The following is a 14,596-nucleotide window of genomic DNA, read 5'->3' as shown; positions in this document are numbered from 1 at the left end:
TGTGTCTAATAAGAGAGAGTCTGATCTTTGCTAGAAGAATTAGAGATGTTCTCTGATTTCTTGCAAAGCATTATGCAGCTGTGGCACCACAGAACTTGGCAATCACCTTCCTTTACCCTATTTTGAGCAGAAGAAAAACTTCCTCTCAAAATCTGGGCAGAATTTACTTCAATTATGTATTTTTGAAAGTAACACCAAAGTATCTGAAGAGAAATACCCAATAGAGTGAAAGTTTGTTTAGGAAAACTCTTTATTTTAAGCCCTGTACAGTGACTACAAGTATCTGGTGAAAAATCTACTAAACTCACAGATCGGGGCTTTTTTGAGCATTTCTTTCTTTCAGCACAGGAACGTTTGATGTGTAGAGCGCAGAGCAAGCTCTCAGTGTTTGCTCACCTATGTCGTTTTGCAGGGAGGCGTTCCGGGACAGGTTCCTGAGCAGGGACACGGCTGTCCTCCTCACGGCGGGGTGGCTGACGTGCAGCATGGCGCGGATGCTCGGGAGCCCGTTTGCCTTCTGAACGACAGCCCGGGCCACTGCGAATGGCATCTGTGCAGAGAGAGGCACTTCTGTGGCACTGCCACCAATGCAGAGCCTCGGCCACGCACAGCCGGCTCTCTGCACCAGTTTAAGCATATTTCAAATAGTTTTAGGCCAGAGTTGCATATGAGTTGCAAAGGAAAGGGAGGTGATAAAAAAGAAGTTGCAAGCTCTCTTTCTGCCAGGTGCTCCTTGGCTAGTTCCTCAGACAGATATCATCAATTTCTTCAGCACTTCTTCAAAGTGATCTGCTGTTGTGTCAGAGCCCTCCACTCTCCACAGGACTGTCTTCCACAAAATGATTTTTTTTAGTGCTTTTAACATCTGCTCATCCCTCAGAGTGTGATGAAGTAGCAAACTCTACCCATGGAGCTGTACACAGAGGGAGCAGAAGCAGACTCCACTATCTGCCAAGCAAGGAAAAGCTTCCCTGCTGGTTATGACTTTCCAGTCAATGTTCCTCATTTTCCTTCACCATGTCAGTGAGCCAGTGACCTGTCAGTGCTTATTTGAGCTCAGGCAGCTCTGAACTCTACATATTCACATCAAGAATTCACTAAGTGAAAAGAAAAGGAAAAAAGCTGACTTACTGGTCCGGTGCCAGCTGTGAGGTTCTGGAGAGCTCCCAGGGATGCTTCCTGGGTGTAGTTTCTGGTACTCTTTGCTATTAAGGAGAGGTATATCCTAATCAGTGTAGAATGCCAGAGCGATTCAACGCCTTTGGGATTGCTCTTTTCCTCAGGAAGCGGGGTGTCCTGCTGCTTCTAAACAGGTCAACAGATCAAGCCTTTAGAAACAGTCATCTCTATAGCTTAATGCACCACAAGCTGAACTAGCCATTTTGTAACTCTGCATGACCAGGTTATTTGGAGATTGTCAAGTTCTGAGCTCAAATAATGATGTGTAAAATGTCAGTATTTAATGATAGTAGCTAGTCCATCCAGTGGAGTATTCCTCAACTAATAAAACATCTGCTACATCATTGCCATCAGCAGCAGCTAAAGGAGAGAATTGGTGTCAAGAAGGACTATCAATAAATTTGCATTTTTGGGGCAAAAATGTGTCACCCTACCAGATAGATCAATAACAGACTTAATTAGATTACAGCCTTATTCTTCAGAGTTTGCTACAATTATTAACCAAATTAGACGTAACCAATCATGTACTTTACCTCTTTTACTTTTCTGCTCCGTGTTCCAAAACAGCCTGGTGTTTTGTCATTGTTAGAAATATTTCTTCTTTGTACGTATATACTCTGGGCATAGCTCTCAGGGAGCTCTATCTCTAGCTGGTAGGAAAGATTGTGAAGAATGCACACACAGTTCTCTGTGGCCTAAAATAACAAAATAATAGAAATTGAAAGCTTTGGCATGTGTTGAAGGGACATGTACAGACACGGGAAGAGATTTAATTTTTGGATCTTCAGTAACTGACTGCAGAGTTTCTAATGACTCATGGAAGAGCCAGGCTTCATGCCAGTGATCCACCAGACTGCCTTTACAATGAGAAATGAAACATGCCCTGGGATGTTCCCGAGCCCAGCGGGCAGCTGGCACACGGGGCTGCATTGGGAGAGGGGTCCGTGCCTGTTGGAAACGGTCCTGGGACTTCAGAATTCTTGAACTGTGCCTGGGAATTGTTTGGGCGAGTGCTGCTTGACACAGAAATGTGCCAAGAAATGCTTAAGAGCTTAGGAGTAAAGATGATCATGTACACACCTCACCATAGCATCAGCAAGAGGAAAGCTTTTTATCTCCCCCAAGGAGGAAGCATTTTTCTGTGGTGGAATGCTTTTTAAAAGAAGACATTCCTTCCTGAACGTGGCTAAGGTCAGGTCTACAATTTCTGAGTCATGAGTCTAGTGGCAAAGAGCTTTGTTACCAGCTGCTCCTCTTTTGAAAATCAAAGGGATGAGTGGTTTTAAGACAAAATGCAGCAGGGAGCTACTGGCACACGTGTGATGTGCTGGATTCTCCCTGAAGCTAATGGCACTGGTACAGGGAGATGGGGAAGCTCAAGCAGCTAATCCTGGAACTATAAATGTGCAGTAATTACCACTGCACAGCACAGGTTATGGCAGGCCCACCAGAAGTGCCTTACAGGCTGCAGCTAATGTCAGTGACAGCTGCTCTTCTCACCCAACTTCACCCAGCTGAAAGACAAGCCTCTGCTCCAAGAATCTGTTTTCAGGGTTCACCTGCACTCAGTGCGGGGAGGAAGAGAGAGAAACTGGCACCTGGAGGTGTCCATGTCCTTGTAGTTACTGGCTTAGGCAGCAAGGAAAAAAGGTGCAGGTTTTTTTTCCCAAAAAAACCCAAGGAAAATTAGTTCTATTCTAAATGATGCAAGCTCCTTAACCACACTGCCACCCAAAGGGATTTAGGTTCTTAATTTCCTAAGGGGTATGTAGCGTTAAATACATAGGAGAGTAGCACTGAAGATATGGGAGAGTAACCAGATTAATTTTTTAAGCTTCTAGCTAGCTAGCACCCTGAGACAACCAAAAAGGCAACATCTGACTCTTTCATGTTCCAGCATTTCTGAAAACTCTGATTTTATCTCACTTAAAAAAAACCAAACAAAAACCAAAAAACAAAACAAAAAACCCCCCAAAAAATAAGAAAAACCACAAAAGGTTCTGCCTTTTTCTCTAGAACTTCTGAAAATGTTTTCCCAGTGCTGAATTATACTATTCTTTTAGGTTGCAGGATAAAAATACTTCAAAAAGCTTCTTACAGGACTTTCACCTTTGGTGGCAGTTTTAAAAGCCCTGGAAATAAGTTTTGCAATTGCATCACAGCTGTTTCTGGACATTGGTTTCTAAACAACAACAGAAAAATGTTCACTTGACAATTTCCCCTAAGAAAACACTTTTCATCTCAAAGAGTACCTTGTCATTGGGCTCATGGTCTGCAATAGCTCCTTGGATATAATACACAAGAGAATCAATCAAGCCCTCACATTCTCTCATCTTCTTCCTTCCTTCTGGGCCAGCAGAGCTCATGTTTCTGTGCAGGAGAGAATATGTTGAGGAGAAGAGATTTAGCCAAAGGTATTTTCTTGTGCTCCTCTGACAAACTTTTCCAGCCAAAACTTAACGATACTGAAGTTCAGGTTAACTGCTTCTTTTCTTCAGAGGTGTAAGACAATCTGAGCCTCTTCTAGATAAAACTTTCACTCCCAGAGAAAAGTGGTTTGTTTATTCCAGGGAAACAAACCACTGTGTTTGGATAGGTGAGGTGAGATCTGACTCAAATTTTCATCTCAAAGTTGAGTCAATCCTTTTTAAGCAGTGAAAAAAACAAACAAAAAAACCAAACCCCAAAAAAAACCAAACCCAAACCCAAACCTTGGACTTGTTTCCCTATTCCATTTTCAGCTATAATTTTAATATTTAGGATGGTGAAAATATCAGAGGAGAGATGCCTGTAAAAATCTCCATGCACACAGATGTCCTTTAGAATGAATTTACTTACACCAGGCTGGTTCTTGATCCAAGATGACCATCAACAGACACACGGTCTGAGAGTTTCAGCACATCTCCATTTTCACATGCAAAGACCCACCCTTTGCCTGCCTTTCAAGTAACATTTGCTGGACTTTGTAGTAAACCAAGTACAACTTACAAATGAATTACGAAAGTGATTTAAAAACTCTTGAAAAACCAAACACACACTTGATGCTTGAAGCTGCTTGGCTCTAAACAAGCTACTGATTTCCGTGGAAGAAACGGCGCTTACGCTTTTGGGGTACAATTATCTTTACAACTCAGCAAAGTCTGATTTATGGAATACCAGAATTATAAATCCAGGTCTTCTTTTTTATTTTAGTCCTGCAGCTCTGCTGGACACAGGACTGCACATTCAAGATTCTTTGTTTGAAATAACATTAAATATTAGCCAATGCCAATCTTAGCATCCATCAAAACACAGAGGGACATGCTCCTTTAGATCATTTCAGGTTGCTTATTTTCCATGCTTACTTTGCCCACTAAAAATTACAATGTTTACAATTTTATTAATGACAAAGCCAGTAAGGTTTAAGCTTTCCTGTGACTTATGATTGTAAAATGAATGTAGCATTTTATACACTGTCATTTTTCTTCTACTAATTTTTTTTTTTCCTCTGGAAAGTACATGTTCAGGTTACATACTAAGCATTGTAATTACAATTTTTACTTTAGGTCATGATGTTAATGATGTCTCTATTTATGAGTTCATTTATTCTCTCATGGAATTATATATCACAGAATCAATATTCAGATCCCACAACATGGCCTGCTATAGAAATCCCTTTGGAATTTAATTTTACCTATATGTGTCACATTCAAGGCATGTCACCTATGTTTATGCTGACAGAAGTGTACACATTACAGCCCTCCTGGTGCATAGCAAAAATAGTTTCTGGGGCACACACACTAAAAATACTGTTAAAGATAAGTGTGGAATTTCCCTTGCCAAAGACACTTCAGCTGATGCAGTGTTTGGTTTTGTCCCACATATTCTAAAATCCCTTAAACTTTTTACAACTGGTCCTGCTGAATGCTTGTGCAGGGAGAGGCCATGCCCTGGCTTTGCTGTCAGCACCAACAGGGTAAAGAGCTTTTCTAGCTCAGGAGGCAAAGAACCTGAATTAGGGGCACTGTCCTCTTCTGCAAGGGAAATGAATTCTGGGCTCTGTTTCATTAAGAAGTTGATGCTCATCCAGAGACAGGTATCAGTGTGTGTCCCTGGGCACACCTGTACACATGTGGCTACTCCTTTCTCCCCTTTCCCTGTTTCCTTGGTATGACGTTGTGGACTGGGAAGGGAAGAGTTCCTGCTCTCCCACTCCTTCAAACACTGCTGTAACCACCTCACTCAAAACAGGGTCAGACAAGAGCTGACAGCTTAAATCTGTTTGCTGATTGAAGCTTCAGAAATTCCAGGAGATAAAAATATAATTCGACTTGTTAAAAAAAAAAATAAATATATATTTTTTGAAACAATGGAGACATTTATCTTAGTGAATTGAAAAACTGACTTCATCTTGTCTTCCCAAGATTTGAGGTTCCTGACAACTGAAATGCCACCCTCTGAGCTCGGGAGCTGGGCTTTGTGGTAGTGGGTTCCAGGAGGCCCTGAAATACTCAGTGCTTGCAAAGTGAGGAGAGCACAGCCCTAGGGACATTGCCACATGCTCTCCTCTAAATGACTCAGAACTTACTAGCAACACCCACTCATGAAAAATCCCTGGCTTTGGGCATGCTTGGCTGTGGCAATCCTGGTGGCACGCTCAAATGGTGCCGTTTGCTGATCTGTCTGCACACCTCATTTATCTCATCTTGCATTTGCTGCTCCTGTCTCCTCCTGCACACATGCATGGTGCAACTGTGTCTGTAATCAAAATAACTCTTTGCCCACAGTCCTGGGGTGAGGATCAGCTAATTTCCTGTTGGGAAATGTTATTTTGATGCAGAGTTGTGAGGTAAATACAAAGACATTCGAGCAGTTAAACCAAGGGTGACTTTGAAGGAAACAGAATGATGATAATAAATGTTCAATTAGCTGATAAATGGCAGCAAATGAAAGGGATACTCCCTCTAAGCCAACACTGAGTCATACACTGACTGTTGGAAAAGGTTCTTGAACTGCTGTGAATGGTCCACGTAACTGATAAGAAGGAGGATTTTGCTCCTGGGATTCATTCTGCTAAAACTGGTAATGTGAATTTAATTAAATTACCAGACAATATTTTGGGAAATTCTATTCCCTTCATGCCTTGCGCAGTTCAAACATTCACCAAGGAGGTAAAGGTATCTGGGATCTACTTGGTAACTAGATGTGCCAGGCTTCAAGCTGCTTGTTGGAAGGAAAAAATTCCCTTCAGGAACTGGAGGAGCAGATAAACAGAAGAAGAGGCAAGAGGAGATAAGAATGGATGGAAATAAAGGAATGGCAATGCTATGCAAGAGGCCTTGGTTCAAAGACTTATTATCATCAGTCACTTGTTTTACGTTCTCTCTTAGAAGCTGCCACTGTGAGTCCAAGCTATTCCACACATGGGGAGAGCTTTGGCTTCACTTCTCTCCAGAGTAAATGGAAACAGATGTTTCTGCAGCCTCCTGGGTTGCAATGACACAATTTCCTCCAAACACAGCTTTCCACTGTCCTTGTGGGTCACTGTGTAATTCACAAGGAGCTCTCACAGGAGCTGGGACAGACAAACTGTGAAAAATAATAATGAAAAAGGAAGGATGACTTTAATTTTACTGGGTGAGAAGAGAGAGGTTAGCTGACTATCCTGGAAATAGTTGTCTAGAAAGTTTTGAAAAACTAGAATACACAGGGGCACAGGATGCTTCAGGTACAGAGCAGCTAAACAGGAAGGCTCTGTAGTGAAGTACAGCAGCTTCAGCACTTAAATTAAATGTTTTGCAGGGGAAAATGTGATAACTGTGTATAAATTTGGGAAAGTTCAGCATTGCAGAAGTTCTGGGAAAAGATATTTCAAGATAAAAATGGAAGCAGTTCATTATCGTCTTTCAAGGTGTGATCCAACAGCTTTCCACCAAGCCTTCCTTTCAGAGGAAAAGTCATGCCAGAGGTTCACTTCCATATACGGATAATATTCAAAATATACAATATTCATTCTACATGCTGCTGGGATTTTATCCTTTCAGACTCAGAGGAGTGTGGGGAAATATCTTGAAGATTTTTATCCTTTGTATTGGAACTAGAAGCAGAACTTTTATGTGTAAGACTTCCAGGCCAAGAAAAAGTGACTTTACCTTTAAAATCCTACAGGACTTGTCTACAAACGTCTGTAACACTCCTCTAGATAGTTTAATACACCAGTTTTACTTGTTCAGCTTATTGTCAGGCATCCAGTGAAGTCTGTTGATTTGGCTTACTCCATGGGTCCAAGCAGAGTTCATTTTATCATATTTCACAACCAAACAACACTATTACTTATTTTAACTGCCAATTCAGAATTCCGTGGTTTAGACAGCTTCTTTTTACTAGTGACCTGTGGATTCTGTAAAGCTCTGCTTCTCACAGGGTCTTAAGACAAAATGCAGACCTAGAGAATGGGATTAACAAATCCTTCTAACGTCAGACTTCCTTATCAGTGACTGCATGCACTGACACAGGCACCGAGATTCAGGACCCCACAGTACTTCTGGCAACAGCTGGGGACTGGTCTGGTCATGCTCTCATTCCAGGGCTTGGAATACCTGCAATATTATCTGCTAGACGTGGAACCACTTCTCCTGCTGCTGTTTTCTCAAAAAGGATGAAGGAAGCTTTAATTTATAATCTGGTCATGGCGTGGTGCAGTGCATATACCCCCACCAGGTGCTAGGGATGGGTTTGGGCTGTGGTTGTCCCTTTCGGTCAACAGTTGTATGAAAATTTTTAGAAAGAAATTCTGGCATTCTCCTGCAACTAAGCACTGTACTATGAATAATGTATTGCACTTCAAAGTACTATTTTTACCCTCTAATAGGAGCTGCAGGCTATAGACTTTATCAACACACCCAACAAACATGTTAGCATCACAAAAGGGAAGACTAATTACAGAGTTATATTCTGGCAAATAAGTAGGCTCTTTAAACAAATTCATAAGTAACATAATTTCCTCAGTGTGCACTTTTATTACTCCATGGTGTGCTCTTCTTTTTATTGATGCAGAGATTTTTTGTTCCCTAATACATAAGGAAGGAATACTTCTAGTGACCTAATCTGGGAGGTGAGTAAATTTCCAGAGAAGAGATGCAAACTGATTAATCTCAAAGATCTCAGCTATTTGGCCTGTACAAATGGGTAAGCCTCATTAAAAACTATTCTGTACTAGAAAGTATGTGGCAATCCTGCTGATCATATTTACCTAGGAGTTTTTAAGCCCATCTTTTTCTATTTCTAATTTTCAGTGTTGAAGCTCCTAAAAATGAGAAGGAGTAGAATGTGGATATCATATTTTTAAAATAGGTAATGTATCCTTAAGCACCTACATTAAGGACAGTTTTAGAGACATTGAATTAAGGCCAGAGAGCTCACAGCAATTCTGGAGCAGCCCCAAGCACTGACTTTGTGTCCAGAGTAAGGTTAACCCAGGAATCCACTTTCATTTAAAAGAACTCAGGTACTGTTACACCTTATTTGTCACATAACAAGTTCTGTCAATCTGCTGAAACAAGCTTGGGAAGAGCAACACCAAGCTAAACCTGAGAATGATCTGTGCCCCCATCAGCTGCCTCATAGGGAAGAGACAATTCCAGAGTCCAAACACCAAGAGAGGAGCGGCCAGACTGGTTTCTGTACAAATGCAGCTTGGGCAAATTAATATGAAAAAAGACAACCTCCTTCATTTCCTAGACAACAGCACTAAGCATGAACTAGAGAGGTTTTATTATGGGTGGTTAATGTTTCTTTGTATTTGTTTTTGAGTCATCAGAGTAATCAAAGGTAATAATTACTTAGAGATGAAGTTAATTAGTAGTTAGTGGGCTGACAGGAGTTCCTGCAGAAAAAAGTGTATTGTTAATTTGCATAGCTTACAATTCATTTGTCTTCTGAAACCACAGAGTCAGATACAGAGCTGTTGCACAGGAAAAATCAATGCCAGTGATACAGACACTCTATATCACAATAGATACAGATATTTATGTGATACACATAGATACCTGTACCTATGTGGTACACATAGATATCTGTACCTATGTGATACACATAGATACCTGTACCTATGTGGTACACATAGATATCTGTACCTATGTGATACAGATGCATACAGCCACTCTGCTGGGACATGTCAGCATAGCAGGGATGTCTGAAGGAAAATGGGCACCTTTCCAGCCTCCAAATTCCAAACTTAATTCCTTGTACTCTACTAGAAGGAGTTTAAACCTCAGGTCATGCCTTTGCAGTTGTACATTACTCCTTAGGCAGTTCAAACTGTGTCCTTTTGTTCATTTTTAAATGTGTAAACTTAATATGCAATGACTTTGAACTCACAAAGGGCCCCCAATTTATAGACTGTTTAAGGTGTTTTTATTGAAGATGGGAGTTTTATACTTCAGCCACTTAGGGTTGTGTTCACTGAGGCCTTGGGTGTTTGTCTAGAGTAACTGCTACTGTGTCCACAAGTCTATTAACAGATTGCAGTACTAAATACACAACTATAAATCTATTCCTCCACCCCATGGCTGCAACTTGCTTGAACTTGTGCAAAAGGCTGGACAGGGCTTACTCTGGGGTTTAAAAAATTGCTGTCCCATAATTTAAGTTGAATCACTTTCTAATCAGTTTAGGCACAGATTATGATATGTTCAAATAAGCATCTTTGATAGCAGCTGGAAAGAAAATATGTTTATGTGCTTGTAGGTACCATGTCCCCTTTCTAAGTCACCTGTTTGCATGAGAAATGATTGTGGCTTGAGATGGACTCTGTGTATTTATCCAAAAATAACTGAGCAGACCTGTTTTGTCATCACTATTGCTTTGGGTGGTTGCAGACAGAGTGCTCACCTCAGGCATCCTGTGGCATTGTAGAAGATATCAGGGTCGGGTAGAACACTTGATTTTGGGTAATCTCTGTCTGGCCAGCCTGAGTAGGGGATGAGGACAGCTTCAGTCAGTGTCTGCAGGGCTTCTCTAACCAAGAGGTGCTTCAGCTGGTCATTGGAGGACAGATTCCACAGCAAACCTGTAACAGCCACAAGAAAATCAGAGAGGAGATTGTCTTAAAAAGACTCCTCTGCACTTTGAAAGACTTAATCTCACAGCCCTTGATGTTAATGAGTGAAGAGCCTGCCTGGCACTGATAATCTGAAGAGAAGCAGAAGGGATTGATAAGTGCTAACCAGCCCTGATCCAGGGACATGGAAACGGGGGAAAAAACAGGGCAGAATTATCCATGTGAATAAATGAAAATCTCTACACAGTGAGTCCAATGCCTAGCCAAGAAATGCAGCTTTCTATGGCTCTGCATTGTCCATCACCTTCTCCATTAACAAAGCAGCACAAGCCAAGGGAAAACAAACTCACAAAAGGGATAGGTGGGAGGTGCAGAGAGTTTACAGGAGATCTGCTGGAAGACAGGAAATGCCCATTACCAAGTTTTTTTAACACTTGATAGCAAAATTTCTCATACAAGGGAAAGCTGTTAACACTGGTTGGCTGCTACTGTCCAGGTATTAGTCACTAAACAAATCATTGAGTAATGCTACAAACCTTGTCTGCTCACAATCTCCAAGACTAATTTCAAATATAATCTTGTTGAACTTAACAGGTTCCATTATGTTCTATTCCAACAGACAATCCTTTTTAAGGTCCTCTTCCCTTGGAAAACAACATGTATTTCTGCTTTTCACTACAAAGACATTCATTGTTCCTCCAGCTTGCTGCTCTGAGTTTCACAGACCTCCTCCTCCACACACTGGCAGAGTATTAGTGAATGTTCCTTTCATCAGCTCACAACAAGAACAACAAAAAATGTTTCTTTTGTATCTCCTTACACTTTGAATTTAATTTCAGTTATTGTGAGCAACAGTAAAATCAAAACAAAAGCCAGCCAGAAGCAGCCCATTCCTTCTTCTGGGATCAACTCTTCAGCCTCTGAATCAGGGGATGAAAGGAAGAATGTACTTTTCTGAAGGATAGGTGAGGCTTACAGGAAAACAGACAAGCAGTCCAAAGGGCATTGCTTAGCAAAGCAGATTAAGACAGAAGGGCAAGGAATGGCACAAGGACAGAATATACTTTAAAAAAACCCACATTTGACATTACAGGCAGATACTTAGAATTGTCACAAGAGAATTTGAGATAGTGGTCTCACTGTAAATTTCCCCACAAAAACCGTACCTTTACCCACAGGCACTGTCTCTCTGGGCTCAGAAGGATTCTCTCAGTGGTATTCTGGGTGTGGATGAAGTTGTGCACATTAGAAAATGCCTTCAGGAGTGGCTTGTTTCCTTGCACCCATGCTATATTCTTAGAAGCATAGTTTTCCCTTAGATGGTTATTTGGAAAAATGGGTGGGGTCTGCTTTTAAATTTTACATTTCTTTTGATGACAGTTCTGCTCATGCTGTAATCTTACCCGCAGGAAAAATTTTCTTTCATTTTTTATATTTATGTTGCATGATAAAAAGATCAGGAGGTTAGCTACTTCCTGGAGGCTTATCTGGCTTACCTTTAAAAGCTAATATCTTTTGGTTCTTTCATGCCACAGCCATTATACTTTCTGCTCCTCAGTATGCTCTCCAAATACTACAAAACTCTATGGGGCTGCAAATGAAATCCTCTCCTACAATTTAGGAGGAACCTCACTTCTTTCCTAAGAGATTTCTAAGTAGCTTGTATGCCAAAGAAAGGACAGAGCCTCTGTTTACTTTATCTGTATCTATAATTTTGTGAAGCTACCAAATTCAGTCAAATTCAGTGATCTTAGGCAGGTCTGACTCCCCCTGTGAAGAGATCATATGAGCACAGAAATTGCAGAGAAACTGGGCAGCTCTTTTCTGCAGGGGGGCATTAGGCAGGCTGGCCCACAGCAGCTTTCAAACCCCTGTCATCAGCACAAAGCTGCTTTGGTGGGGCAGTGCTTTGGTGGTTTTTGTGTGTTCACAGACTGTGAGGCACATGCTGTAATCAGCATTTATCTCCACACACTTTGGTTGCTCTCAGTGTTTTCACAGCACAATACAAGGCACAGTGGCTCACTCTGTATTCCTAAGCCTGGGTCCTGAAGAAAATATAGGCCATCCAAGTATTCTTTGAGAACATGATAAAATATGGATTAATGTTAGGCAAGTGCTTGTCTGTATTAACACTGATGGTCCTCATAAACGAGTGACCTTTAAAGATAAGCTTCTAAGGCTGAGATTTACTTATCTCAAGTGCACCAGTACTGTATGTCTGACAGGTAATGAAGTACAGTATCAGAAAACTTCCATCTCAGAGTTTTAATTTCCTTTTCTCCTACAACTTCCTTATTTCATATACTTTTGTCAGGTGGAGTGCTTTGGTACCATGCTTCCCACACAGCAGCAGAAACAAAAAACTTTCCTCTGCTGAGCTTAGGCATCTTTATTATCTATTGCATGCTTTCAATCCTTGGCCAGGAGTTTTTCACTACAGTTCAATGAGGTATTATCAGGTATCAAGATGATTTTACTAATCTTTTATGGGCAAAGACATTTAGCTGAATATGATGCCATACATTTGGAAGTCCCTAATTTACAGTCAAAACAGGTAAGTAATACGTATGATGAGGAAAGACAAATGGACTTCTGGTGCTGACTGGTGAAAGACCAAGTTAACCTTTTCCTGGAAGTGCACACTTCAGAGAGGTTGCGTGCATAGATATGATATTCCACTAGTCCTGTATGAAGTCAAAGGAATGCAAGAGGTGAAATTCATTCATCCAGACTGCCCTTTGCTCTTGTAGGCTCCTTGCAGCTTGCTAGGGAGCTGGAAGAACTGTTCAAGTGGTGGCAAAAAGTATGCCCTGGTTTCATTAAGGTACTCAGTGCACTTCCTCCTGGCTGCACATCTGGTCTTGAACAAAGTAAGAAACACTTCTCTCTTGACGTATTTTTAAAGTTGTCCTTAGCAACTGATAGGCATGAAAGCACATGATAATATTTTGCTTTACACAAGCTACATCATTCTGCTTGGCATAAATATTTTTGGTGTCTTCTTTGTTTTGTGAGTAAATATTCACATTCAGTGGCAGCAGTAATTGCTGAAAGAAGATGTTCCTTTATCCATTTCCACACTGGTGAAGGGAAAGACAGTAATATTCACAATATACATGTGAATTATTCACACATTCAATGTTTTTGTCAAAAATTATGGAACTGCTAGCAAGGAAAGAGCATTGGCTTTCTGGCCACTCTGCCACCACTCTCACTGCTTCCCTCACTGGTCTATAACAGCACAGAGAGTTAAGGCACTATACAGTAAATTACTATGTGACCCAATTCTGCAACCAATGAGTGTAAAAAACTTTAAAACATTTTAACGTTGCAGAGCTGAAGAACTGAGCTAAAAAAAAGCCAACAATACAAAGCTTTGTTCTCAAGCTTAGGGAGCAGAGTATTTCAAATACTTTAAAGAATGCAGAAATACAGAAAGTCTCAACATGTCTTTGCTTCAGGACAGGGCTGCTTGACAATTTCAGTATCTTTTCACGTACTGTTCTCTTAATAGATTTTGTTCCTGGCGTCTTTAAAAACACTTGAAATAAATCCCCATTCATTTATTCATGTTTTCCATTTATAAAATATAAGCCTGCTCTTCCTTTGCATGCTAATTAGAAAGAATGTGGGTCACAAGCAGTGGAATTCCAAGAGACACACTACGGACACACGGGACTCGGGGATGAAGCAGAAATCTGGGGCAGTGGGCTTGGTGGGGAATAGAACAAGAACTTTCTGTCCTTAGCACAGGACAAATCTGGGTGAAAGGCTTCAACAAGGAACTTCCAGTAGCTGAGCTGCTGTATAGTAGCAGGCATTAATTATGGTCCCAGGGAGCCTGACTTTCTTTTCTGGAATATCAAGGATTTAAAGCTTCCTGCAAGCACACTCACTTCATCTCTGAAGAAGCTTTAAGAGGGGAAGTTGCAGTCTCCAATCTCTTGTTATTGACTGAAAGATTGGTCTTGAGTAAGGACCTTGGAATTTTACCTTCCAGGAATTGCTTAGAGTAGGTGACAATGTTTTCGTATTTAGTCACTAAACAATCGTGTACCTCTCCCTGAAAGCTTTTGCACTACTTAAAGCACTTCACGCTTGACTGCAGAGAAAGCACTACCTGTGATTTGCTTCTTAGTCTCTATGTCCCTGGAGTGGCGGAGCAGGCGGAGCAGGAGTGGGATCCCTTTCTGCTCTGACACTTCCAGTTTGTTGTCATTGTCCTCAAACACCAAGTTTCTCAGAGCACCACACGCTGCCCGCTGAATGTCCTCATTCTGAACCTCAAGCAGCTGTAGAAGTCTGGGGATACCACCAAGTGAGAAAACCTGTGAGGAAAACAGAGCACAGCAGAGAATTGTCAGATGCTGTAAA

At 41.2% G+C, this 14,596-nt stretch overlaps 1 protein-coding gene across 2 annotated transcripts in view; it reads right to left on the bottom strand.

Annotated features, from left to right (window-relative positions):
- Positions 1-14,596, bottom strand: part of PKP2 (plakophilin 2) — a 36,894-nt gene that overhangs the window by 4,868 nt on the left and 17,430 nt on the right. For both annotated transcript variants that reach the window (XM_064420919.1, XM_064420920.1), the window contains exons 5-10: positions 14,343-14,550; positions 10,051-10,228; positions 3,432-3,549; positions 1,713-1,874; positions 1,132-1,305; positions 397-550 (exon numbers count right to left, since the gene is read on the bottom strand). In XM_064420919.1, coding sequence (XP_064276989.1) covers positions 397-550; positions 1,132-1,305; positions 1,713-1,874; positions 3,432-3,549; positions 10,051-10,228; positions 14,343-14,550 — 994 coding nt within the window. The remainder of the gene's footprint in view (positions 1-396; positions 551-1,131; positions 1,306-1,712; positions 1,875-3,431; positions 3,550-10,050; positions 10,229-14,342; positions 14,551-14,596) is intronic.

Source organism: Passer domesticus, chromosome 5, assembly GCF_036417665.1.
Source record: "Passer domesticus isolate bPasDom1 chromosome 5, bPasDom1.hap1, whole genome shotgun sequence".
Classification (NCBI taxonomy): Eukaryota; Metazoa; Chordata; class Aves; order Passeriformes; family Passeridae; genus Passer; species Passer domesticus.
This window is presented reverse-complemented; position numbering and strand designations above follow the sequence as displayed.